This window comes from Xiphophorus couchianus, chromosome 8 (assembly GCF_001444195.1).
Source record: "Xiphophorus couchianus chromosome 8, X_couchianus-1.0, whole genome shotgun sequence".
NCBI lineage: Eukaryota > Metazoa > Chordata > Actinopteri > Cyprinodontiformes > Poeciliidae > Xiphophorus > Xiphophorus couchianus.
In genome coordinates, this window is record NC_040235.1 from 19,266,925 (window position 1) to 19,293,141 (window position 26,217).

General features: G+C 37.3%; 2 protein-coding genes across 6 annotated transcripts; both read right to left on the bottom strand.

The window, feature by feature from the left end:
• Window positions 1–5,281: 5,281 nt before the first annotated feature.
• rxfp3 (relaxin family peptide receptor 3) lies at window positions 5,282–11,549 on the bottom strand. The gene has a single exon (XM_028026509.1). The coding sequence runs from the start codon at window positions 7,811–7,813 to the stop codon at window positions 6,539–6,541; it is 1,275 nt and encodes a 424-aa protein (XP_027882310.1). The 5' UTR covers window positions 7,814–11,549; the 3' UTR covers window positions 5,282–6,538.
• Window positions 11,550–16,598: 5,049 nt separating this feature from the next.
• On the bottom strand, window positions 16,599–24,367 carry btc (betacellulin, epidermal growth factor family member). Of its 5 annotated transcripts, none has more exons than XM_028026421.1 (5): window positions 22,471–24,367; window positions 21,760–21,852; window positions 18,960–19,074; window positions 18,573–18,719; window positions 16,599–17,736 (listed from the first exon to the last, which is right to left on the bottom strand). In XM_028026421.1, the coding sequence occupies exons 1-5, from the start codon at window positions 22,595–22,597 to the stop codon at window positions 17,616–17,618; spliced, it is 603 nt and encodes a 200-aa protein (XP_027882222.1). In that variant the 5' UTR covers window positions 22,598–24,367; the 3' UTR covers window positions 16,599–17,615. The 5 variants fall into 5 exon arrangements, with proteins under 5 accessions (XP_027882222.1, XP_027882221.1, XP_027882225.1 ...); XM_028026420.1 differs by having other exon boundaries at window positions 18,960–19,077; XM_028026424.1 differs by having other exon boundaries at window positions 22,379–24,367.
• Between the last annotated feature and the right edge of the window lie 1,850 nt (window positions 24,368–26,217).

The window sequence follows — 26,217 nt, forward strand, 5'->3', positions numbered from 1 at the left end:
AGAAGAAAAACATTACACATCAGTTCACTGTCTAACAAGGGTACTCCGGCCTATAATCTTCTGCAGTACAATTTCTGATTATTTTTGCTGACTGATACGTGGAAGCAACACCTTACCAAAGCTGTCTTACTTATGTTTGCTCACACCTTTTAATGGAAAGGTGCAAACATCATATTGAAACATTTGACTTTTAGAATAATTAAGCTTAGTCTTATTCTTAGTTTAGCCACAAGAATAAGGCAAAACTTATTATTGTTTTGGATTGGGATTAGGAATAGTCCGAAGACAATTTCAGGTCACAAATCAAATCCTTAGGCTATACATTATTTGGGGTGGGAGAATGAGTTACAATATGTTTCTATGTATAAAAATGTAAAACAAAATAAAAAATTACACAGCGATATCTCCCCTAAATGTCTGCCTTCACTAATCTCCAAGTGGATTTCAGGCTGTAGTCAAAGGTTATGATGTTTACTTCTGAAGTTATGGTTGCAGACAAATTAATCTGTCCTTTACTCTAACCAATGATGAGTGGTGAAGAATGGAGAGTAGACCTTCTCCTGTTTAAAGTCAACCATGGTGCTTCCTTCCAGTTGATTAAAGACTATCTGATCCTCAGCAGTGGGTTCACTGCTCTGAACTGCTCTCTTAACACCTACTTAAACACCTACTTTTTCTCTGTCGACAGGATCAATAACTGTTGTGCTGTCAGCAAATTTTGTAACGTGGTTAGAATTAAATCCAACAGAGAACACATTTTACCACAGTGTGAGCATTAACAGGGTTAAGATGAATGCCCTCAAGGCTTCAATTTTCTGACTGCTGAAAGTGTTAGAAAGTTTAAGTACAGTTGCAGGTTGGAGAGTTGACTTCCAGAAACTGCAATGTTTTCACCAGCTGTTGCAAAACCTAAATACATTTACATATGATGAAAATGGTAGTTAAGAGAACAGTTTCAATCCAGCTTTTTCCTTTGTTAGCAAAATGTTTAAATCTTTTCTACATGGTACTATTCATGAATATGAAGTGATTTAAAGATAATTCTAATCATTATCTCTAATTAATATGAGTTATAACATTTAATTTCTATTTGCGAGCAATGACGTATTTTTGAATTTGAGTTAAATTATGAGTTTGTGTGGGAAGTTAAGTCAGATGTGTCCCAGATGTCATGGGTGTCATTAGAACATGCCTATTTCAGATTTTAATAAAACCTCCATGTGTTGCCAGATTATTTATTTGGTTGCAGGTACAGTGATTAACCTGTGATTTACCCTGATCCTTCACTTTACCACCGAGAAATGAGTTCACTTCATTTTCCTGTTTCTCTGAAAGTTGTGGTCCACAACTTTCCTGGGAAAGTAAAACATTAGGCATTTTGGTTGGGGGTGTTGCAGTGAATGGGTTAAATACAAATGCCTGCCACTGCCTGCCGCTTACTGTTGGTTCTGCTGATCAACTCAGCTTAAGATGTTTCATCCACTTGACTCCCCTTAGCAGTACACAGAAATGAAACAACCTTGGTAGGAAACATAGATTTCACATTCACTGCCAATTTCCTTTCCACCAACTTGTTCAGCCAGGTAGGAAATGACATGATTCCTTCCCTGGAGTCCTAAATAAGGTCACTAGCCCCTCTAAGAAATGGAAAACCTTATTTATGTTTTATAATAAACCTCTTCCTAGCAAATGTAACTGTTGATTTTAGTTGTGGTACGTTCCTGTGTATTGGGGCACCTTGCGTATTTTACTCTTCTTTCCATCTCAGATTTACAATATGCTGTTTTGAATCATGGAGTAGTTTTAACATTTTTCCGCTGAGTTAGAGGTAGGTGCTTCCATGCCTTTCGCTGCAGGCAGAGGATGGAAGTGGAACGATTTGCATGGTAACAGATTACTCTGTCCCAGTTGTAAGTTTTGAGCTAGATTTAAGTCATTTCAAAGCTTTGAGTCATCACACTCATTGGACACATGTCAAAAATGTGTAATTTTGATGAACATCTGTGACTTTTTTGGTGCATAATCAATGCCTAGGGTTCTCTGAGGAGTCTGTGGGGTTTGATTTTAGAGAAGTGTTTTCACATTCGCCTCCTGAAAGGACACATGCTGTCAGAGTCAGAAACCGTTCAGATTTAAGGGTTGCTTAGACAATTAAAGGACAAGAGGGAACCTAAAAAGCAGTGATTTGTTCGAATTGCTTCAAACGGCCTGCTTGGACTTTGAGAGCGTTCATTCTCTGAACCATATGCTTCTCCTCCTTTCTCCTCTGTGTGGTTTTCACTGTGACGTCATCTGTTGTTCATCAGCTGCAGTCGCCATCGACAGTTAAGAATACTCTCCGACTTCCACTCACCTTGTGTGCATGAACAAACTCTTCTGTCTCGTTTATGCCTCATAGTTTTCTAATAAACATTTCCCCATAGCAAACCAGCTCTCCATTTTGTGTGTGATGCAGCAGATTCGACCCCCGTTGCTTTTCACTCTTCGTTTTCTTCAACTAAGGAAATGGTCTCTCGGCTGCACCTCGGGAGATCAACGCTGCTTGGCATGAGTCACCATCTGGACTCCTGTATCAGTCGCTGCCAGCTCAATAAGCTTGAATTTCCAGCTAACTCATCTGGGTTGGCATCCTGATTCAGCTAACCTTATTTCCAACAAGGATGAGGTCTAGGTCTAAGACTCTTAAACAAGCCAAAGCCAAGTATATTTGTGCAGAAAACCACCCTCTTAGAAGCTTTTAACATTGCCATATGACTCAGCCACCATGTGTTTGGACTCCTAGTTAAACATGAAAATAACTGACCTGATATAACTTTTCAAATTATTTACATTTTCACAAAGGTCAGGAGCAACAACCAGCATTTTACAGACCTGTTTTGTGTAGCATTTAAGTGATTTTTATTTTTATGTGTGCATGCGTCCTGTGTGTCAAATGGTTTTTTGTTGCAGAGCGGCAATAAAAATAACTGCTGTTGTTGCTGCTTGTTTGAACTTGTATTTCATTGACCCTCTGGTTGGAAGCTGTGTTCTCAGAAGTGAGAGACCACACTGATGAGCCTCCCTGTGTTTGTCCAGGAAGATGTGTTCAGCCACATGTGGTCTTTATTATTAACAAATGAGCTGTAAAAGTGGAATCACATCAGCTTTTTATCTGAAAAGGAAATAACACAATATGTTTATGGCATGGTGGCTTGCTCATCAGCAGAGAAGGAGGAGGAGGAGAAGTAGAAGTAATCCTCGAACTTATCCCAAAAGTAAGAATTAAGTTCCAATATTAAATAATGTGCTTATGTTTTATACAATATTAGCAGAATGTAATTAAGTGGAATACTTATTATTATTATTATTATTATTATTATTATTATTATTATTATTATTATTATTATTATTGCAAAAATGTGTTAGTAGGTTACTGCCTTCATCTGTCCTTGTGAATGAAGAGTTGGGGTGAAAAACAAAACTCTTAATTTTGTGGATTATCTGCATTCATTTTTGGGAGTTTTTTTTTTGTTTGTTTTTTTTTTTTGCATTTGCAATCAATGTGGAGTTATCTCCATCTCCATACATTTGGAACTGCAGTACATTTTCATTTTTTCTTGTTCCAGAGATTTAATCATTTGCTACTTTTAAATTGGTGGAAGAGAAGCAGAATGTGGGTCACCTTGTTTTTGGGGGTGGCAATTCAGCCCTATAGAAATCCATGTTATGGGATATTTCAAATAATTTAAAAATGACATTTGGTAACATATTGCTATTTTCCTTTGTACTTTAGTACAATGAAAAATATTTTTGAGCATCTTACATAAAAAGAACATGGCATTACCACCAGACCTTTACACAGGTGGAAGCTTATATTGTCCAGCACTTCTAAAATATTTCAATAAGTTTTTGTGAGGTTTTTCTTCAAGGTTTGATCTCATTTGTCCAAAGCACAGCTGTAAAAATCTTCTGGAAAGTAAGATAGTTAAGTTTGTTATAGACAGAAATGCATTATGTAAAAATAAAAAAGATAAAAATTCAGAGGTAAAATGAACAAACTTACAAAAGGCTACTATCACTTGAGGTAACACATTGAAGTTATCCTTCTCTCCCCTTCACTCCCCTGCATTTTGGTTGGGGGTGTTGCAGTGAATGGGTTAAATACAAATGCCTGCCACTCGTTCAATATTTTTATTTGACACATCACAGTGCAGAACTACTTTGTGTTGCTCTGTCAAATAAGACCCTAATAAAATACGTTGCTATTTGTGGTTGTAATTTGATAAGATATCAAAGGGGATTTTACTGACAAATGAAATGCTCCTTCTGTGTTACAGTAATATGTATACTTAAACCTGTATGCATTAAAGATGCATAATTCAACAACCACTTTCCAGCTTGCAACCCCTAAGTAATTACTGTAGTTCAAGTTAGAATAGCTTGTTTAAAATTTTCCCTTCAACTTTTAGCTGCTTAAAATGAATGGTGTATTTAATACAAGGTGCAAAGTAATTACTGAGAGTTTTATTTCCATTTTGTGCTTTGATTGCTTTGGCGTACAAACTACTCACAGCAGGAGAAGGACAAATTGGCAAAATGAGTTTCACTTTTAAATTTGAGCAATGGTGAGTCTGAGGGTTTCTGTTGAATATGAATTGTGAAATGGTCCATTACTGTCCCCTTAAGGACAACATAAATGCATTCCAAGATTTGTGTGTGTTTCACTAAAGTAGAAAACTGGCATCTGGAGCAAAGCATTTGTTGGTGGTGAATAGGCTGCCTGCGGTTTATTAAGAGACACCAATTACTTTTTGATGAATGGACGAGAAAAAGTAGATTATTTCACATGAGCTGCACGTTACCTCATCATCATTTAAAAAGCATCCTTATGTTCAGAAAATAATATGAATGTTTTGTTTTTCAATACTTTTTCCTTTACCTGAAAAAGCTTCTGTGAAACACTTTGGAATCCCCTGGACTTGATAAAGTGCTATAAAAGCCATTTACTGTACCATTTACCATGAAGTTTTTTGTCACATGCTTTTATTTTGGATAGGATAAGTTATTGTAATGCTTTCTTTACAACTGAGCTGCAACTGATCCAAAATGCTGCCAGAGTCCTGTCTGAAATCAACAAAATGTTTAATTTTACAAATGCACCTCAGAAATTTACATCAATGAAAAATTTCTATATTTCAGTAGCTTAATTCACTAAGTGAGCCACTTTACATAGATGAATTACACATGGACTGATACTTTAAAGCCTTGACTTCTAATAATCACAACAATTTTACACTTGAAGGTTATGAAAACACATTTAATTTCTTACAAGATTCGAATATTACATCCGACCAATGGAAAAAAAACATTTTTTATTACAGAAACATTGACTAAATGAAAAGTATGAGACCAATTTATTTTCCAAAACGTACTTTTAATTTGACAAACGAGCTTCATATAGGAATGCCTGTTTTAATTTACTGAGATGAACATGTACAGCAGACCTTAAATCACTGCATTGCCTCTCTATTTACTAAAGAATAGATTTGAAAGTCTTGGCAGTTTTCTTTCAGGCACTAAATGGTTTTGGGTTTATGCTTTTTAATTTCAGATTTTGTTTTTAACCTGCTACCTTATTTTCCTGTAAAGAAGCACACATTACTGGATCTTTCAATGGTACTGTTCAGATGAAATTGCCTTACACCTGTTTAAAGGCCATCCATGTTTTTTTCTTCTTCATCTTTGACTTAATACCAGTCCTCCACCATGGCTTCCTCCATCCTCAGATTGTGACAATCAGTTGATTAATTTTTACATAGTAGTGTTCAATAATAAATGTCAATAGGAAAAGTGAAAGCAATTCTGCCACATGCTGATGATGCACATTACTTTCACATTTAACTCTTTTTTTTCTTTTTTACTTTGTTTTCCCCAAATATTTTTATTAGAATGTTCTGCTATACAGGCATACAAAAAAACATGAAAAGAAAAAAAAATAGATGAAAATTAAGAAACACACAGGGCTCACTCTATCTGCACAAAAAGAAAAGAAAAATGAAGTTTACATGTCACAGATGTAGAAAGGGAGACCAGATATCTTTAAAGTCTTTTTTACTTTTTAAAATATCAAAACAAACAAACATTAAACAATAAAACACATAATACCCTTATCGTAGTATATGACATGCTGTTCATTCCTCTTGTTCAAATCTAAGACACATAGAATGATAAAGTTCTATGGAGAACAGAGACTTTTGAAATGATATTTTGAGATATAGTCCTCTTTGTAAAAGCATTGATTTATTAACTGTAATGCTTGTGAGTATGTATGTGCTCACAAGCATCACATATATACTCCTTTTGATGAAATTAACTTCCTCAAAAGTTAAGTTTACTGCCCCCAAACGGTTTGCACCCCCAGGGTGGTGAGCCATTTGGCCAGTATCCAAAACTGACCCTAGCTGTCTCGCCTTTTTAGTGGAACATTTTGACTTTGCAGTAACTACATACGTACTGTACATTTCATCGAGTAACTTAAACTATCCCTGGCGTGGTTAGACTATGTGCTGTTTTGCGGCAGGTCACGCCGGTCATTGTAAATCACCGCCCCCGGAGGAAAGAACACCATATCGGGCACGGGTGGCGCGTTGCCCGGCATCAGTGGGTGTCCCTGCTCATCCATCTCTGGCTTCGTGGTGGCTGTGATCGGTCTGATGGTGGTTACAGTCGGAGAGGTCATGCGCCAGAAAAGGTTTTTGAGCGCCTTTCTGAACTCTCGTCGCATCAGACAGTACAGGATGGGGTTCAGGCAGCTGTTGGAGTGCGCCAGGCAGACCGACACGGGGAAGACGTACACCTGCATGGTGTAGTATTCATAAGTGAAGTGAACCGCGTTAAGTTTTATGAGGATGCCCCAGGCTGTGAGCGCCTGGTTGGGCAGCCAGCAGAGGAAAAAGGATAAAACCACGATGGTGACCGACCTCGTGACCTTGGCGCGTCGCTTCGCGCTGGATGTGTTAATGTTCTTGGAGGTGATGAAGCGCAAAAGCAGCAGGTAGCACGCCGAGATGACTCCCAGAGGCACCAGGAAGCCCACCAGCACTTTCTGGGAGTGATAGAGTCCGAGCCAAAATTGCGCTGACCCGTTAGTCTCCGGGAATTTCACCAGGCACAGGTCCTCGTTGGATACGGTGGCGGTGGTGGAGTAAACCGCGTGCGGTAGGGCGGCGGAGACGGCGGCGAACCAGATGAAGACGGAGACGCACCGCGCCGAGCAGCAGTGCGTGCGCCGCCGCCTGCCTTTTAGCGCCGAGGCGAGGGAGCAATACCTCGCCACACTCATGGCCGTGAGGAAAAACACGCTGGCGTACATGTTCATTGCCGTTACGTAGGAAACTATCTTACACATGGCTTTGCCGAAGGGCCATGTGAAGTCCAGCGCGTTCTCCACGGCCCAGAAAGGCAAAGTCAGAACGAACTGGAAGTCAGTCACCGCCAAACTAGTTACGAACAGATTGATGGAGGATTTCTTCCACACCTGTTTGGACTTCATCAGGTACAAAACCAGTAAGTTCCCGACCAGACCCAGCGCGCAAACCAGAGAGTAGATCACAGAGATTGTAATCCTAACAAAAGCGGCGCCGTCTCCGACGAAATCGGTTTTAGTGAAGTCCGACATGTGAAAGTCTGCGTGCGAGCAGTTTGAAGTATTGAAAACGCAGCTGAAGTTGGCGGAGGCAGCGTGAGCAGTCCCGACCGAGCCTTCATTGTTGATGTCCGTCAATTCTCCAGACATTTTAATTTTTTTACTCCCGAAAATCTTCAGTAAAGTCATTCTCTGATCCAACTTCGTGACTTGGGAAACAATAAAGTCCTCGGCATGAGCGTCATGCTGGCAACATATCTAAACTCTAAAATGATTAAATTACAAACAAATAGATGAAAATAAATAAGAGCTTCTTGTCAGATTGTGGAGCTTGTTATGAGGATCAGCTTGTGTTATTGCTCTGAGGTTTTCTAAGGTGATCTGACGCAGTTCTCCGGCGCAACTTGGTGCTGTCCTTGGTGCTGATTAGGAGCCACAAGGGAGCCAACCCCCGCCTAAATATCATTTAATGCTGATAAATATGTCAGAGAATCGAAGGTTATCACGACAAGGGATTTTTCAGACAATTTAGTAGTTACTGCTGAAATTTCACTGGCTTTTAAATAGAAATCTACCCTCCCCCCCCCTGTCTTTTTCTCTCTCTGTCCCTCTCTCTCTTTCTCTGACATGCACAGAGGTAAGAAGAGGTGGACAGAAGCACACGTAGTTATATAATGTAAGTAGAAGGTGCGCTTGATTGCAGAAACTTTTATCGTGTTTTTAACTTTCTCGTGAGCCTGAATTGCTTGATAGAAAAACAAATCTTACTTTTTAGTTCAAATTCTTTGGATTTTAATGGGGAACTCCTACAGCTCAGCAAAATGTTTGTGAAGGAGCCATGTACTCATATCTGATGCTCTGTTTCCTTTGTTTTTTTATGCCTCGGTGCATTGATTTTTTTTCTTTTTGCAGTGCACGTGCTCCTCGATGGAGGCCTCCACCCTCTTCCAGAAGACAAGTTAACAATCAATACACAGTTTCAGCTGCAGCGCCTGTTTATTTTGGTCAAAAGCCTGTCAGGTCAACAGACATAAGCCAGATGGTTTTTAGTCAGAGAGGCACTTGGTTTGGCAGGAAAGTAATGACACATGAGAATTTAATCGAATGGTCATATTTGCATGTCGAAATATAGAAATATTGACATTTATAAACATGTATGAGTGGTCGATGCAGTTGTGGGTTCAATTCCTGGTCTCGGACCACTTGCTGCATGTCTTTCCTTTCTCCTTTCTCCCAATCTTTTCTATCTACTAGAGCAAAGGCTGCTAAAAAGTTTTTTTTCTATGCTTTCCATACATCAGCAGTACTCAATATACTTATACATGTCATGGAGAGCTGCTCTTACTTGATTTCAATTCTCGTTTACTCTATCTCTGTAAATCTTCTTGCCTGTTCCTCTGCTTCTTTCTGTCAGGGCCCCCCACCAATAATCCACCATTACTTGCTGGCCTGTCCACCTTCCAGTGCTCCACTGCCTCTCACATCTCCTCCTGGAAGAAAGAATGAAGAAATCATTACACACAAGCACCACCTGTGGATCTCAGCCTCTGTGGGTATAATCACCTTTGCCCCCTTAGAACTCCAGCGCTCTCAAACAGCAACCCAACTTTGTCATCCATAATTTACATAATCTCTCAACCATATTCTACTTCTTATACTTGCAACATGCCTCCCCCACTCTGTGCTGTCCTGGATTTCTCCTGTGTTCCTGGAAGAGCCTTTCATTCATTCACCTTCATCAATAAGCCGTTCAAACTTCTCTTTGGTGGCCATCATTGCTGCCTGGACGATGATTTCAAATCAAACCAACAAGACATTTGTTTGTGCAGAAGACTTGCAGTTTTAGATCACCATTGGTGGATTGGGCTTTTTTATTATTATTATTTTGCATGCACAGCATCAGTAGCATCGTTTAGTCCCGTCTAGGATTTCTCTAGGATTTATAGAAAAGCTCAGCGAGATCGGCATGACTGGTGCCAAGTCCTGTTTGTCTTCTGTCACAAAATAAAATAGCACACCATTTGGACACTGACAATTTATTTCTGTGTTTTATATTAAAGAAAGAAATTGATGTAAGATTTCTTATGTAGCATAGCAACAGATGTAGAGGCTGAAATGTGATGACTTATAGCTGATGAAAACACGATCTTTCTCCAGAAGGTCTGATGGAGTGGGTGACTTCAGATGAGGCGAAAGGAACATCTGTGGAGATAAATGTGAGATGCGTATATACACTGGAGTTTGTAGATAAACTTTGGCAAAGTTTTCTTTCATTAAACAAATCACAGTTTGGTACCAGTGGATGTTGAGCAGATGTGATTGCACATGCATGAGCAAAAGTTGCTAGTACTGAACTTTGATCTTTTGCCTAATCGTGGTAACAGTGATTTTTGGGGGAGGTTTTGTCCAGTTCTCCATTTAAAGTCATATAAAAACCTTTTATGTCATATATAAAAGGTTTTCTACTTTTCTACTTCACTTAATGCATTGCTACTGGAACATTTTGAAATCAACAAAGGGACAGAATCACAGCATGTCAACACATTGAACATAATATGAAGCTGGAGTACAATATGTGCTTGAGTGTGTAAACAATAATGCTAATGCAACACAGCAGTTTTTTTGTTCTTGCTTTCATCTTTTCTAAGAAGAATGAAAGTCAAGATTGGATGATTGAAGAAGTGTCTACATTGATTCTTTTTCAATGTGCGTTGAGCTTTTGAAATGTTTTGCTGTCTTAGAGTCAAATAATCTTTTTTATAGAATTACTGAAGAATATCTTTGTCATGTAATCTGTGCATATAACCTTCCTGACTGGGTCTTGCTCTTTGTTTTAACGCTGACTGATAGTAATGAATCCAAGGGTTTTAGACTACATTTTCCTGACTCTCAGTTTATGAAACTGTCTGAAAAAAATCATTTGGTCTTTGTTTCTTTCACAATAAAAATGCAGAATGCACATCCATCAGCCAAAACACAATCGTCCTCATTTTGTCTGAAATTTTGCTGTGGGACAGAGTTGCGGAGGCAGCCTGCCCTTAATCTTTCTCCTGCGCGGTCTCTGATAACCCGGACTTAAGGCATTACAGTATCTGCTAAAGTCAGTGGCACAGACTGATACAGCTCAGTGCTGCAACTCTTTAACACTTCAGGGGATAATTTGGAAGAGAAAGTCCTCCACCTCAGAAAAGCACAGATGGTCTACATCTTTGTCCAGTTCTCCATTTAAAGTCATATTAAAAACTTTATATAACTTTATAAGTTTTTGGGGGTTTTTTCCTACAAAGTAATCCTGAACTAAAAACTTTCTGAACATTTAAAGACAAGTTCCAAAATGCCATAATTTTCATTGAGATTTTGATCAGTATATCTCATGATCTAGATATACCACTGGGGTAGCATGGGGGTGTGGTGTCTGACAGAAAGAAGATTTTGGGAGTGACTCTTCACTGTTTAACACTTTTTCCACCTCCTCTCCTTCTGTCCAAGCACCTCCAAGGGTGTGTTTCTCATGTGTTTTTGTGTTTTCCCTATTCTCTCGAGTGTATGTCCTTCCTCTTGTCGTTTCTTTTACCCTGAACTAGATACCAAAAGAATCGTTGGGTCTGCCTGTAGACAGCAAGACAGAAGACAGAAAAAAAAGTTGATTTGTTCAATTTTGTTTGAAAGCATCTAAGGAAAGCAATTTAAATGTCTATTCACTTCATCCTCAGATTTCACATCCTATTGAAATCACTTGCAGTGTCTGGAAATAGTGAAAAAATATTAATCTAAAAAATGTTTTGTGCTTTTGTGCTAAGCCACATTGAATTGGAACCTTTCTTTCCAATCACTAGTCTAAATCATTTGGGTTTAAACCAAACCAGCTTTGCACAGCTAGAGACTTGCACTAGCTTGTGTTGCTACGTCTATAACATAAATACATTGAACTTTATGGTTGTAGCACGAAAAAATTGAAAAATTTAAAGGTGTATGAATATGTTTGCACCGAAACGTATACAACTGGGCTGCATATAACCTTGTATTAAGAAGAAAGCAAGCAAGAATCAGGCTCCTTATTTGCATCTAACACGAAAGAAAAACTTTTTTATTCTGCTGTATGTTGTATTTTCAGACACTTCTAAAGCCATTTAATAAGTTGTTGATTTAATGGAAGCTTTTAACATAAAAACCTTGCTCTAATCTAACTCAAACCATCTGTGCAGCCATATGCTCCAGCTTTTGTCTCTTTCTGGATACTTATACATCCAAGATTATGACTCACCTCTTTGCTTTTCTCAGCTACTCCTTTACTTAGAAACCAATATGAGATGATATGATGTTTACAGTATCATAACAACGTGATGAGTTCTCACAAAGGATTGGCATGCTAGAATAATAGGATATAGATTATTTGACAGAAGCTTCCTAGAAGGCCAGACAATGAAGTAGCACAAAGAAAATGCTAGACACAAACCTCAGTGTAACTTTGTGCAGGTTTTTAAAACTTTAACCAAAATCTTTCTCTTCTGAACACTTTTTGGTGGTAAAAACGTAGAGCCCTGTGAGCACCTAAAAAAATTAGGTGTTATCAATGTCTCTGTCCTTAATTCATTTTCTAAGACTAAGTTGTGCTCAGTAAATGCCAGATGATGGAAGTCCTACAGCTTTAATACTCTGAGTCCTTTAAAACTTGCCTCAACAGCAGCAGCCCGGGGTCCCCCCCCCCCCGAGCAACTGAGTCATGCTCCCAAAATTAATTGAGCTCTGCAAACATGGTGAGGCCTATAATGAAATTTTATTTTTAAGGTAAGGATGCAATTTTCAGGTAACACTTTCTTCATCTTTCAATAGAAACAATTCCTTATTGCAGCAGAGCAAGGATTACTTTTAGGTTTTACAGATCAACACAGCTCAAGAAACCCGAGGGAACTGCTGTGTGCTTGAAAGAAAAGCAAATCAAACATTCAAACAAGGCTGGCAAACATTAAGCCTCTATAATGGTTTTACCTCAACCCGGCTCTCAACATGAATTGTAAGAACCTTTGTAAAGATAGTCTCAGCAAGAAGATTCAATGATATCTTTGTATATAAGCCAAATGAGGGAAAGGGGGTCAAAACTGGTATCAAATGAATACTGCTGAAAAACTGACTTTGTTGAATAAAGAAATGTTATATGGATAAGACAAAAATAAAACATTAAAGGAAGTATATATTACTTCCTACAAGTTTTTATATTTTACTTTAAATCACATGCAACAACCCCAAGTCATTCTGATGTAAAAGCATGATCAAATATTTCTGGCAGAAATGTTTTCTGCTTCTTATTAACTAATTTTCTGCTGTTCATGCCTGCCTGAAAAACTGATGGCTTGCTGGGTTAGCTAAGAAGTAGGTGTGGCTTGATCTGATAGCCCTGTCTGTTTTTAACTCATGCTACTGAAACAAGACGAGTAAGACACTGCGTTGGCATAACATGATTCAAGTTGTCTACAAAGGTTCCAAGAACCCAATTAGAAATGGTAATAAATGCAAAAAGCAGTATTATGTGGAAAGTTACTTACATTATAGGAGCTGTAATCAAAGGAGACATTGTTTTGGACCTTATTTTTATTAAAGTTCTTATATAATGTTTATAGAAAGCAACGTTCTTCCTAGTTCCATTTGAGAAGGCAGGGTAAGCCATGGACATCAAATTCTTTGCATTACAACAACAAAAATCAGCAAAGCCAAAATCCTTTTTCTATTTGTAAAGGATCAAAGTTGAAGAAAAGAAAATCTCAGTCATTGGGCTACTGTCCTTTAGCCAAACATTTGCCATTTGCCTTTATCCAAGAGCAGTCTGCAAAGATTACCAGGAAGGGGGAAATCCGAAAAATGCTCTGTGACCGGAGACATCTCTTTAGTATCACCTCCATCGCTTCCAGCCACAGACACCTGCTCTTAGGGTAGAAAGCCTTTAAAAGATTACAGCTCCTATAATGTAAGTAACTTTCCACATAATACTGCTTTTTGCATTCATTGTTTCCCGATCCTTCAACTTTTGAAGGCTTTCTCTGGAGGACAGCCAGATCAATTTAAGGAGGAAGATTAATAGATGCTGCATCTTCACTGAATACAGATCAGACTTCTTTAAAGCTCTGTGAGATGTCCACTTTTACAAAGCAGGAATTTAGGTGGCACAAAAGTTGTCACGCTTCCTACGCTACGTCTGTCAAAAATAATATCAAAACTGTCGCTATTGCCCTGGATGCAAATATACAAATTAGGAGAGGTAATGACTCATACATGAAAAGCTTGCTGCAGCTTCTATAAAGGAGACCAACACATATGGGAAACTAAATAGTTATTCAAAAAGTATTTAGGAGCACATAGTCACAGGAAGACCCCCATCGAAATGACTACCAGACGCCCTGTTAAAAATAACTGTGGGAAGGATGGGTCCAGCAGAAAAACACTGGAAAAACACTGGAAAACATTTCACGTTCTGTTCAACTATACCAAAGAAACTATTTCCTTCTTTAATGTGTTTTGATGCTGTGTTCAGTAAAGTGTTTGCTCAAAACACTGTATAGTTATGAAGTCCAGGATTATCTTCAATTTTGTCATGTTTTTCTTCTGAGCAGCCAGACTTCCTTGGCTCCTTTGCTCTTTCCCAAGACATGTTCCCCTATCCTATTATTTGGTATTATTAAGAACTTTATATGGAAAATATGAACACCGTTTTTAATGATTTCTTTCAAAGGTTCTGACTGGTTTTATGCTGTGTATGTGTATATGTTTGATTTCATGTATGAATCATAGAAAGCCAAATATAAAACAGCGAAAGACGACTGAATACATTTTTGCACAAAGTAAAATATTTTCCCCTACAAGATTCATTCTGACAATTTTGTGTTAAGTTCATAAAAGTATAGGGTGAAAGAAAAAATTGTGTGCAATAAAGTTCAATGTGTCTAAGTAAAAAAAAAAGAAAGAAAATCTACTTATAGTTTATTCATGTAAACTCATACTTCAGAAGTGAACTTTTGAAATACCATCAGTGCTGAGACCTTTGAAAGCCTGCGGTATACTGCTGACCTCCAGTGGCCTCTATGCAAACTACAAACAAACTAGAACGGTTTATAATTCTCCCTCTATGAGTCACCACATTCATTTCCAGTGAGGATCTGTGATATGAAGCCCTCTCTGTGCTAACTTATCTCTCAACTATTTGTTAGGCTCTGCACAGCTGCCAGAGCAGAGCAGCGTGCATGCCAGAGGAGAACAGGTGGAGTTGTTGCCATTCAGGGTGAAAACTGCTTTCAGATTATCCTGAAGTCACATTTGCAAGCACACTGAAACTAAGCATGCCTGGACTTTTTTTATCTACCGGTAGTTCAATATAAACCTGCTTGGTGAAAGGTCACGAAGGGACTCTGGTCTATCTCAGCAGTCACATGATGAATGAAGGGCAGGATACACCCTGTGGGTAGGCTCTCTTCCCATCACAGCTCTGGATCAAACATCTACATCAATTTCACTGTTATCTCTCTTATCAGTTTTGTTTTCCGCTGGCACACCCCTCATAGAAACTGCAGCATACCACAGATGTCACTGTTTTAGAGACAGTTTCACTGATGCAGCAGTAAAACATTCTAAGTTAATGATGAACATTGCTGTGGATTTTTAAGGCATGGGTTGATTAAATTTCACTCTAAATGTTCCGAGGGGGGGAAAAAACCCAGAAAAGATAGCACAAAATCAGCCAAAAATGTTTCATGAGACTAAAATAGACATTTAAAGAAATATTACCGTCTTGGTCAGAGTAATACAGCAGCTGAGATGAAACACATGGCTTAACTCTTGAAAACAAAGATGAACACGTGAGCTGACTTCTTTCAACTCACAACAGAAGTGGTACTGTTATAGTTTAGCTTTTAGCAGCTTCTGGATGAAGGCAGGTACAACAGAGGACCATAAAAACTCACATTCACTGGTGTAGTGTTGAACCCAGCCGGTGTTACTGCACCATGGCAACACAATACTGTAAAACTATAAAGACTGACGGCTTCTCAGTGTGTCTGATTTGTTTTCATCACTAGCAAATTGGGTATTATATTAATTATTAACACAATTATTATACCAACCTACAGGACATGGAGACATTGTAATATGTGAAGATGTACAGCTCTGGATAAAAAATAGACCACTGCACTGAACCTAATTGAAAACCTCATGGTTATTCCACCAAATACTGATTTCTGAACTCTTCCTGAGTTAAAACTTCAGTATTGTTGTTTCTAAATGAATATGAACTTGTTTTCTTTGCATTATCTGAGGTCTGCATCTTTTTCGTTATTTTGACCATTTCTCATTTTCTGCAAATAAATGCAAAATTTCTGCTTGGAATTTTGGAGGCATGTTGTCAGTAGTTCATGGAATAAAAGAACAATGTTCATTTAACATATAGCTATAAATGTTAGAACCAGAGAAACTGATCATTTTAACTGCTCTCTTATTTTTTTCCAGAGCTGTATGGTCTAATGATCTGGTAGATGAACAAATTAATTATAAATGAAAATATTTGTCTTTTTGATGATTGGGGTTCTGTATAGTTGTTATCAGGAGAGCTGTGAGAATGTATTATTATTATTATTATTATTATTATTATTATATGTGGAAAATTGTTATACATTTTCCACATATTTATTTATTTAGTATTATTGATAATAATAGAATAGAATTCAACTTTATTGTCATTGCACTGTCACAAGTACAATAATAATAATAATAATAATAATAATAATATAATAATAATAATAATATAATAATAATAATAATAATAATATGTGGAAAATTGTTATAAAAGGATTTTCGAGAAATTTAAATGTGAACTATCTTTTTTACTTTGTCTGCTCTTCGACTCTGATGCTTTGCAGAAATATTTTTTTAGACAAATTGTGGGTAAAGCATTTGTGTTAAGAAGTAAATATATGCAATTTTTCAGTAAAAGTAAAGTAAACAACAGCATGTTTATTGATAAGTGATGTAAATGACAGAGGCAGATTTACCTGACTCCGAGTTTATGTCTACATAGTTACATTCTGAAATCTCAGTGAAGGTTTGGCAGCTGTGAAACAGAGCAGCACTGTCAGGCCTTGCACACAGACTCAGCTGTTCTGTTCTGTAGTCTGCATGCTCCTCGACTCCAAATATAAAAACCCCAACAGATAAAAAAAGACTTCCAGCACAAGATCTGCTTGTCCTTTTTGAACCGTGTGGCTAATGTAGCTCCAACCTTAATGGGCCTCTCCTTGAACTGGTCATGAACATGAGTAACAATATCGTCTGCGAGCATACGTGGAGACATGGCTCTGTAGTGATAAGTTGAAAGTGATAACTGATCATTATGTGGCACATAAAAGCTAGTCAAGCAATAAACAAGCCTGCTGCTGTGGTTGTGTTACAATCTGTATAAAGGTTGATCTCTGTAGCTCAGTTTCCCTAAAAGGACAGTTGCTTTCCTCTCATCTCACAGTGTTGATGCGTCTCCTGCAGATGCCGGTTCCAAGCCGACCTGACGGAGTGTTGTCATTGGCTGCCAACTCGCCTCGGAGCTTTTTCCAACATAGCAACAATTTATTTAGTGCTGCGTGATCAGCAGCACTCGGCAAAAGGCCATGTCTGTTGCTCCACAACTTTTAAAACAAAAGCATCCTTTCCAGCACCCAGGCAGCTGAACACTCTTCCCAAATTCATATTTATCATAAATCCAGGAGGGCATCTTCCTCTTGTTTTTTGCTCCCATAAGCTTGTTTAATGTTCCAAACACAGCAGGTCACCAGGACAAAAGAAATCTTCTGAGCTTCTGTCACAGGTTGACATATTTTCCTGTGAAGCGGTGTTACTCATCGGCCTCGATGCTGACCAGGGACCGATGCTGAGGCCTCCTGCATTTACTGTGAGCCTGCGGCCAGAAGCGGCCCTGTGTGTAAACATGTGATGCCTAAAGGCATCCCTGACAGGGTCTTCAAACTGAGTCGATACGTGTCAGTTCTGTTGACTCTGGTGGACTCAGCATGCTGCGTTTCTCTGTTCCGTTTCTACGCTCCGTCTGTCTTCTGTTCTGTCCCCACATTCTGCACCTGCAACTGAAAACAAGAGAACCATGGCACATACCATACATGGAAGGCAATAAACGACTGCAAAGAACAAAACCAAATATGTCCAGCCTGTGCAGTAAGACTTTAAAGGAACAGCTTGGGTAAAACTGCTTTGTTGCAAAAGTGGGATCAGACTATATACATGTAAATATTGTTTTAAAAATATGCATAAATAAATATGCATAAATAACCTGCTATTTATTCATATTATACATACTCACTATTATTTATCATAATGAACATTTCAAACATTTTGCAACAGTTGAGTCTCTTTGGATATCTCTTTATCAGCTTTGGACAGTTAGAGATGGGACTTTTTTTCTCATTTGTCTTTGCAAAAGTAGTTCAATCTCAGCTTGAACATCTATGAATTACACTTGCTATAGAGTTTCAATGGACTTTGACTAGGTCATTCTAACTCATGAACACCCTTTGCTCTGTACTATTCCTTTGTGGTTCTGCAGCGGTTTTTTGCCACGCAGAGTATTTTTTCATAGGTGAGAACTATGAGAACTATTTCAGCAAAGCCTTTACAAAACGTATTTGGTAGTTCACAGGTATCTAATCTAAAAATGTAATATGTACTTAAAAAAACAAAAGGGTAGTTTTGAAACTACTATTAAAAACTCAGACATATGATTGTTCATTTAACACATCAATGCAGATGTGTTGCTGCAGGGAGGAGGGAAGCAGTAAAAACATATTTTTAAACCCCATAAAGCACCAAATGAAAAGAACAATCATTGTTGACAACTAGTTCTGTGAAGGCCATGCTGTTCCTTTAAGAAAATGTATCTATATTGTTAGAAACTATTTTATCTTACTGTGAACAGACGCAGATGGAAATAACGAGGATCATCAAGAGCAGAAGCACTGCAATGGCGCAGCCTATTATGATTTGTCCTCTGCCACCTATTTGCCAGTCCAACGTCACATATTCACACCTGGCGCCGTTGTAATTGTTGTGACACCTTAGACAAGGAAAAAAAAACGTTTAAATGATTAATTTTGTTTTATTTTATTTTGGCATGAAACCTTTCTACTGTTAACTATTCATAAGGTTTTAAGGTTTTAAATATATATATTATCTGACCACATATTTGTGATGAAATTTCCATGTTTGTTGTTCTGAATTCTCAACAAAGCTAAACTTCATTGTCTAATCTTTTTTACATTTATGTTTACTAATATTTTCTAGAACTATTTCTCACCTGCAGGATGGTGCCTTTTGTTCCTTAATGTAACGACACTCTCCATGGATACAGTAATGAAGCAGCTCCTTAGGACATTCTGAGTAGTGACCATTCGATTGTTCTGTGTCTTTTTCTGTTGGAGAAATGAAATTATATGACCTCTTAGTAAATTTATTGTTCTAGTTGTTACCAAAACAAATTCTCCAACCTACTAATGAAATAGAAATTATCCTAAAAGGACTGTATATGTAGTTTACCAGTCACAAATTGCTCATACTTGATTTCAACTCTCATCTGCATTAGCAATGTTTTTAAGCACTTTTAAATGCCATTTATAAGATTTTTTTTTTTTAACTTGGTTAAAATGACTGTTAAAACTTTTCAGTTAAGTACATGACACTTGTATTAAAATGGAACCTGTATTTTGTTGAAGATACTATACAAAACCTGAGATTTACAAACAGAAGGGTTTAAGCCTCTGCAATGACCCTTAAACTTTTACCAAAAACTAATGTAGAAACAAATAATGTTTCTGAATATAGCTATAACAACAAATGTAGGATCAATTTACTTGATCTGACATTAAATGTATTATATATCCATATTTTTTGATTTATAGATATTCAGCCACTGACACATCATTTTTAGATTCATTTTGTAACACATTTGACAAAACTATATCTAGTTCATGATCTTGTGCTCCATGATTAAGTAAGCTTGTGAAGCCAGTGTAGGTGACAAGCTTCTAGCTTTCCTTTTTAGTGTAAGATCAGGAAAATACTTTCATTGTTAAAGTAACTACCACAACACTGAACCATTTGAAAGTTTCAGCATGCGGATTGCTTTTGCAGAAATGTACAAATATTTAAAATGGGAGGCTCCTTTGGTCTGTCTTACACATATTTGAGTAATTTCTAATTAAGCATAACCAGTTTTAATCACGAGCAAATAAAAGTGCAACATCTATTTCTGGAGCTTTGTCACAGTTTGTCAGCTTGCCACTATGACGTCAATTCTCACCCTCTGCCATGACCTAATTTATTAATAGACTGTTTGCAATACGATCTGGTTGAGAGAGGAACGCTATTCAAATCCGCTAAGGCACCGGTGTCATAAAAGACTCATTATCCACAAAGCTCCATCAGTGTAATTCTTCTCTAAATTAAACATGAAAGTTGGAATTTTCATTCTCTCAACTATGTCCCACACAGGTTTTTATTTAGCTGGCTAACTAATCGTACCCTGGAACAGCTGTTGAACTTCTGACCACCAGTTTTCACGTAGCACTTCTTGAAAAGCTGCCGCTATCTTTACAACCCGCTCTAGTGAATTTGTCCCTCAAAAAAAAAAAAAAAAAAGAGCGAGAGCCCATAAACGGATACTGCCCTCCAGGTGACATCAATGAGTGCGGTCTAATTGTTAGCTGAAACTTGAGCACACGCTAGCAGACATGACCCCAGAGGTCACGAAGATATACCGTATGTGTTTGCAGTCTTATTGATGGTTAGCCAACCTGACCAGCTAAAAGCAACCTTCATATTTGGTGGCAGTTAAAGCAGAGGAGCAAATAGTTTTCATCGTCTGGGTTATAAAACTGAAAAATAATAATAATAACTTTGTAACTTTGTAGTTCATCATCTCATTACTACAAAAGTGCTGCTGTGAAAACCGAGTGAAGTATGTTGCATTATTTACCATTGAATTTCCCACACAATAGCAACTACAAAACTAACCAAGAGGCCACAATCACATCATCTGTCGGGACCAGTTGTGGATTTTTATATCTCATTTTAAAAAGTGTTTAAACAGAGATGGCTTGGACCATTTCGTCTTTCACATCAGTTGTTAATTTTGTCGGGCAAAACAGTGATCAGTGCCAGAAGAACAGTTCTGAAAAAAAAATGTCAACAAGATCTTTCTTGCCATGTGTTGATTTTTTTTTTTTGTTTATTTATTCTAATTTTATAATATTTCTGGTAAGTTCTGTCGTGTGTTTTTTGATAGTATAATTTTTATTTTTATTTTAGATGTTATTGTTTATGTTTTATATATTTGTTTCAGGTCACTGTAACTCTAATGTTTTTTCATTATTATTATTATTATTATTATTATTATTATTATTATTATTTCTTTTTAACTTCTGTACAGCCCTTAGTAAAGTATAAAGTACTTACTTGGACAGTATACATAAAAACATTGGTTAATAGATTGATTCATTCATTCATTCACTGTTAGACCTTTCATACTAGATTTCTCTACCATTAGTTTATCTATTGGTGCCTTTATAACAACAGGCACCAGATTTTCTATCTATTTCCGAGAAGTATGAAATGTTAAGTGACAAGTCTGACAGATTCTGTGTCATAAAAGCAGCGGCATCTGAACTATCCAATTTTTAATTATGCGCAACCTTTTTTTGGGATTTGATTACACACAGTAGATACAAACATGTTGTTATTGACTTGTATTGCTAGTATTCTTTAGCATTACCACAATTAGTAAATATTTATTAATTTCCAAATTGAACACATTCAATTTGGGGAGTGTTCCTTTTCTCAGATCCGCCAGCATATTCCTGTACCTTCTTTGAAGACGAGACATTTCATCTCCCATTTTCATGCAAACAAAGTAGCCAAAGGTGAACAGGAAGAAGGGGAACGTCATAGCCTTAACAGTTTTCAAAGGCCATAATCCCGTCACAGATGACTGACACTATTTACCTAGACTGCTTTAACCAGTTCAGTGTCTGCTTTGATGATTGTGTCAATTATATCTCAAAGCTCTTTATGACATCAGTGAGGGATTGTCCCGTCTCTACCTGTGCAGTTGTCTCGACATACAGATGTGGTTTGGTTGGAGGACCCATCGGTGGCGTTCCATTCTGCCAGACAACGTTTCCACAGTGCTAGAGCTGCAGACGCAAACACAAACACAAACACAAACAAAAAGCCAGTCAGACACACACACACACATGCACACGCCCACATACATGCTATTATTCTCACTTGCTTTGTGTCGACTCATCAGCTAATTTGAGACCACATTCCACGTTTTACAGGTGTGTAAAAGTTGTCACACTCTACCTGATTTTATAAACTGTCAGAATAAATAATATTTTATTGGGGAATGTTTCACACTTCAGACAAGAGGATTTAAAAGGCTATAATTAGTGGGGGGTCCGATAATGTAGTGCTGATTTATAAGACCTTCACTAAATGATTAACCAGCTCCAAAGCTTTTTACACATGTTAGTTAGTGGGAGAATAATGTCTCAATTCAATTTTAACTGAACCAGCTGTCAACAGAAAATTTGTTCAAGAACTAATCTATACAACTATGTACAAATTTTACTAGACAAATGCCCCCATGTCTCTAAACTACATGAAGAAAGTTGACCACTTAGTCTAACATATGAGCAGAATAATAGTTAACCCTACCTGTTAGTAGTACTACATAGAGTTTGTGCAACTTTGCCATCTCTGCACTTGATGAAAATTCTTATTTGTTGTATGAAAATTCACAGACATACGAGGGAAAGAGAAGTCCAAGTGGCTTATATCCTTTTCAGTGGTCAGAGAGGTTTGGGAAAGGAATAGACCTATCGTACAAGTTTCCCAGAGTGTCCTACTTTGGTTCGTCATTGATGGCAGCCACATCCACAAGAGTCGGAAAAAGACAACAATATACGCACTAAGATCCCAACCGAGAGCACCTCTCAGGACTGCAACACGGCTGATCTGCAGTTTGTGAGTCTAGAAAGGGAGGTGTCAGTGAAACTTAACTCTGCACTCTACTCTCCGCCCACACCTTTAAAGGAGAAAACAATACTATACAGTGTGTTCAGGTTGTTTCCTTTTCTAAAAAACAAGTCCTTTGAATACCTGACCTTGTTTTCTTAGGAATGAAACGATAGGCGGAGCAGTTGTAAGGGTAACCTGTTTACCACAGAAGCACTTGAGATTCTACTTATACTTTTTGTTGCATTGTGTATTAGAGCTGTGCATGCTAACTAAACTAACATAATGCAAAAAGATGTAGGAGGGAAAAATTAGACTTTTCAACAGACTTTTTGTTGTTTGGGGCCGACTACAACACAGATTAAATAGAGTGGGGAGAGGTTTATATCCCAGATGCTATGAATAGAAAAGTAGATTTTCCTTCTTTATCTGAAGCTGTAGAGAACATGCTCTTCAGCATCATGAAGATGCGCGTGTGTCCTCATGACTGCACTTTTTTATGTGACTGTTAAGAGGTTAATGCAGCTTCATATGTATTTGAACAAAAAATATGTTACAATCATGAGTTACATCATATAAATTATTGTATTTATTCTCTTTAGTATTGCTATATTAACAAAAAAAATATGTTTGAGTTACTTTGGGGATGCATGAATAGATGTTTCAGCTCGAAATGATTGGATTACGCTGCAGAAGCACGACGTGACCATTATGTAATTGTATATACTTAACCACCAGATGGCGTCGTTTAACGCTTTCAACAGAGAACAAGTTGGGAAATGTACAACTGTAACAATAAAAACTAAAACATTTTAGAAAAATTTAAATGCAAATGCAAAATTTTCTTAAATTGAATTACTAACAATTCTTATAAAATAAGGTGTACTCTTTTCTTCTTTTTTTCCTTTTCTGCCACAACTAAATGTTTCAGATCACCAAGCATATTTTAATAACAGAAAATGGTTACTTTAGAAATTGCAAACTTTAGCTTTCCAATTACTTCATTTATTAAGTGGGTAAAAGTTACTGAACCTTTTCTTACATATGTGCAAACTGATAGCCTTCCAATCCTGATATAACTGGCTTTGCAACTTCAATGCCATGAAGCATTTGAAACAACATATCATAAATCGTGGGAGGAATAGATAGCTCAGCCATATTGGAGGATTTTTGAGCATTAATGATCTGCTAAGGTCACAGTCAAATTTAAGTCAGTACTTTGACTAGAAAACGCCTCACCTTCATTCACTTTGTTCAAGCCGTTCAGTGATGAACGTCTGTCTGCATAACCCATGAATGTTCAAGCTTAAGGTCACAAACTACTGGCTGGATATTCTGCTTCAGGATATTTTGGTAAAGGCGAAATTGGATTCCCAGACCATCATCAAGCTACAACCAACATGTTTTGATTAGAGAATGATCTTTTCTTTTCTAAATGCTCCATCGGTTTGAAAAAAAAAAACACTTTGGTTTTAACCGTCTGCAGAATGTCTGGACAAGTTGGTCCTTTACAAGAGAGTTGCAAAAAGGAATCCATTATTCAATCCAAGTCATTATTTAAAAAAAAATGTTGTAAGCCATTTACAGTTTTCATAACCCTGCAAAAAAAATGTGATCTGGTCACATGAGACCAAAGTGTAGCTTTTTGTACCACACGCAAAACACCATGTATGAAGGAAATGGTGATGGTGTGTCCAGAGTAATTGCGCAACATTATGCTGTGGGGGTGCTTTTCATCTACAGGGACAGGAAAGCTGGTCAGATTTCATGACAAGATAAATAGAACAAAATTACACAAGAAAAGGAGAAAACGCTGTTAGAGTTTATAAAAGAATGGAGAATGTGGCAGTGATTCGGCTACCAACAGGACAATGACCCCAAACATTCATCCAAAGCTACAAAGACATGGTTTAAATCGAGGGACATGTTACAAGGGGCCAGTCAAAATCTAATTGGAAATGAGTTTGAGCTATTTTGCAATGACTCATAAGAAAACATTCAGCCTTTAGATATGAAAACCTATTAGAAACATACCCCAAAAAGACTCGGCTGTAATTGCAGCAAAAGGTAGTTCTTCAAATTTCTGACCTAAAGAGAGACATCTTTGAAGCCAGCAAGAGATAAAAATCTAACTGCAACATCATCAACAGTAATGTTTTGCCTAAAACAGGCGCTTTAAAACATGCAAAGTCTTTCTGTATGTACTACATGGGAAGAAGTGAAAAATTTGATTTGCCCTGAAACAAAACAGTAATCTCAACAGAAACTAACAAGCTGATGAGTCACTGATACTAATGTTACTGAACCTGTTCCACAAAGTAACATTTGCCTTTTTAGTTACATTTGTCCAACAAAAGTAAACCCCTAATGTCCAATAGAAAGTAGGCAAGCTTTTTGTGATACATCAGTCAAGTTTCTAGTCAGGTTTATCTGAAAAGCACATTTCAACAAGTAGGCAGTTCAAAGTGCTTCTCATGATAAAAACGTAACACAATCAACAAACAAAAAACATTACACTACAGTGGTAAAAAAAAATAATAATGAAAAGATGCAATCCAGACTAGAATTAGTCTGTGTTCCACTTATTATTAGTAAAGGCAAATCTAAACAAAGGTATCTAACTTTGATATGTACAATGATCTGAGAAGAATGACTGGTCAAAGTGAAAATTACTTATAATTTAGATTTATAGGTGCTGTAAAGGGGTGGAGAAAGAACATTTCTACTTAAGAAACCTTTTTCAGGAGCCCAGAAGGTTTTCTTGGCATTCTTGTATACCATTATTCAAGACTCTTTAATTTTTAACTGCACCAGGGTTAAACCACAGCAGAATCAAGAATTACCTTGGTAAAAATTTACCCCATAATCCAGCCCTGGCAGGATGACAATACTTTTAGCTTTTAAGCATTCCTGATCTGTGAAATTTTCTTAGTGTCGTTTTTGTTTTTCCAGTTTAAACTCCCTTGTGGTCAGTGGTCATTTTATGGGCAACACTTTTTATGGGCAAGAAATGTGATGTTTCCCAGGGCTTTCTTAGAAAGTGGGTGTCAATTTTCTAAAAGTTTTATTTCATCTATATGTAGTAAAAAGTTGACACCCTTCTGTGTTTATTAGTTGTGTTATCGTTGCTGCTGCTAGCAGGGTACTGCAGTCAAAAGGCAAAGGAGATGCTCAGTAAAGCAAGAAATGTGAAAACATTAACATTAGAATATTTTACAGCATTCATAAACATCTTCTGAGTAACTTTTAAAAATTGTTACAGTTAAAATCTTGAATGAAATTTGGGGTGACTTTCACAATAATCTGCAGTGAAATCATTCTTGCTCATAGTTTTATCTGTTTAAAAAAAAAAAAGCATCAAGTTTTTGTTCTATGTTTTCCTGTTACATACATGCTGGGCAAAATTCCTGCAGAACACACATAATAGACAGCCTGGGATGGATTAAAGAGGATAAGAGTAATTAAATGTTCCAATGGATTTGGGGAAATCAGGGTTAGCAGGGAACTCGGCAAAGGATGGATGGCTTTACTTAATTATA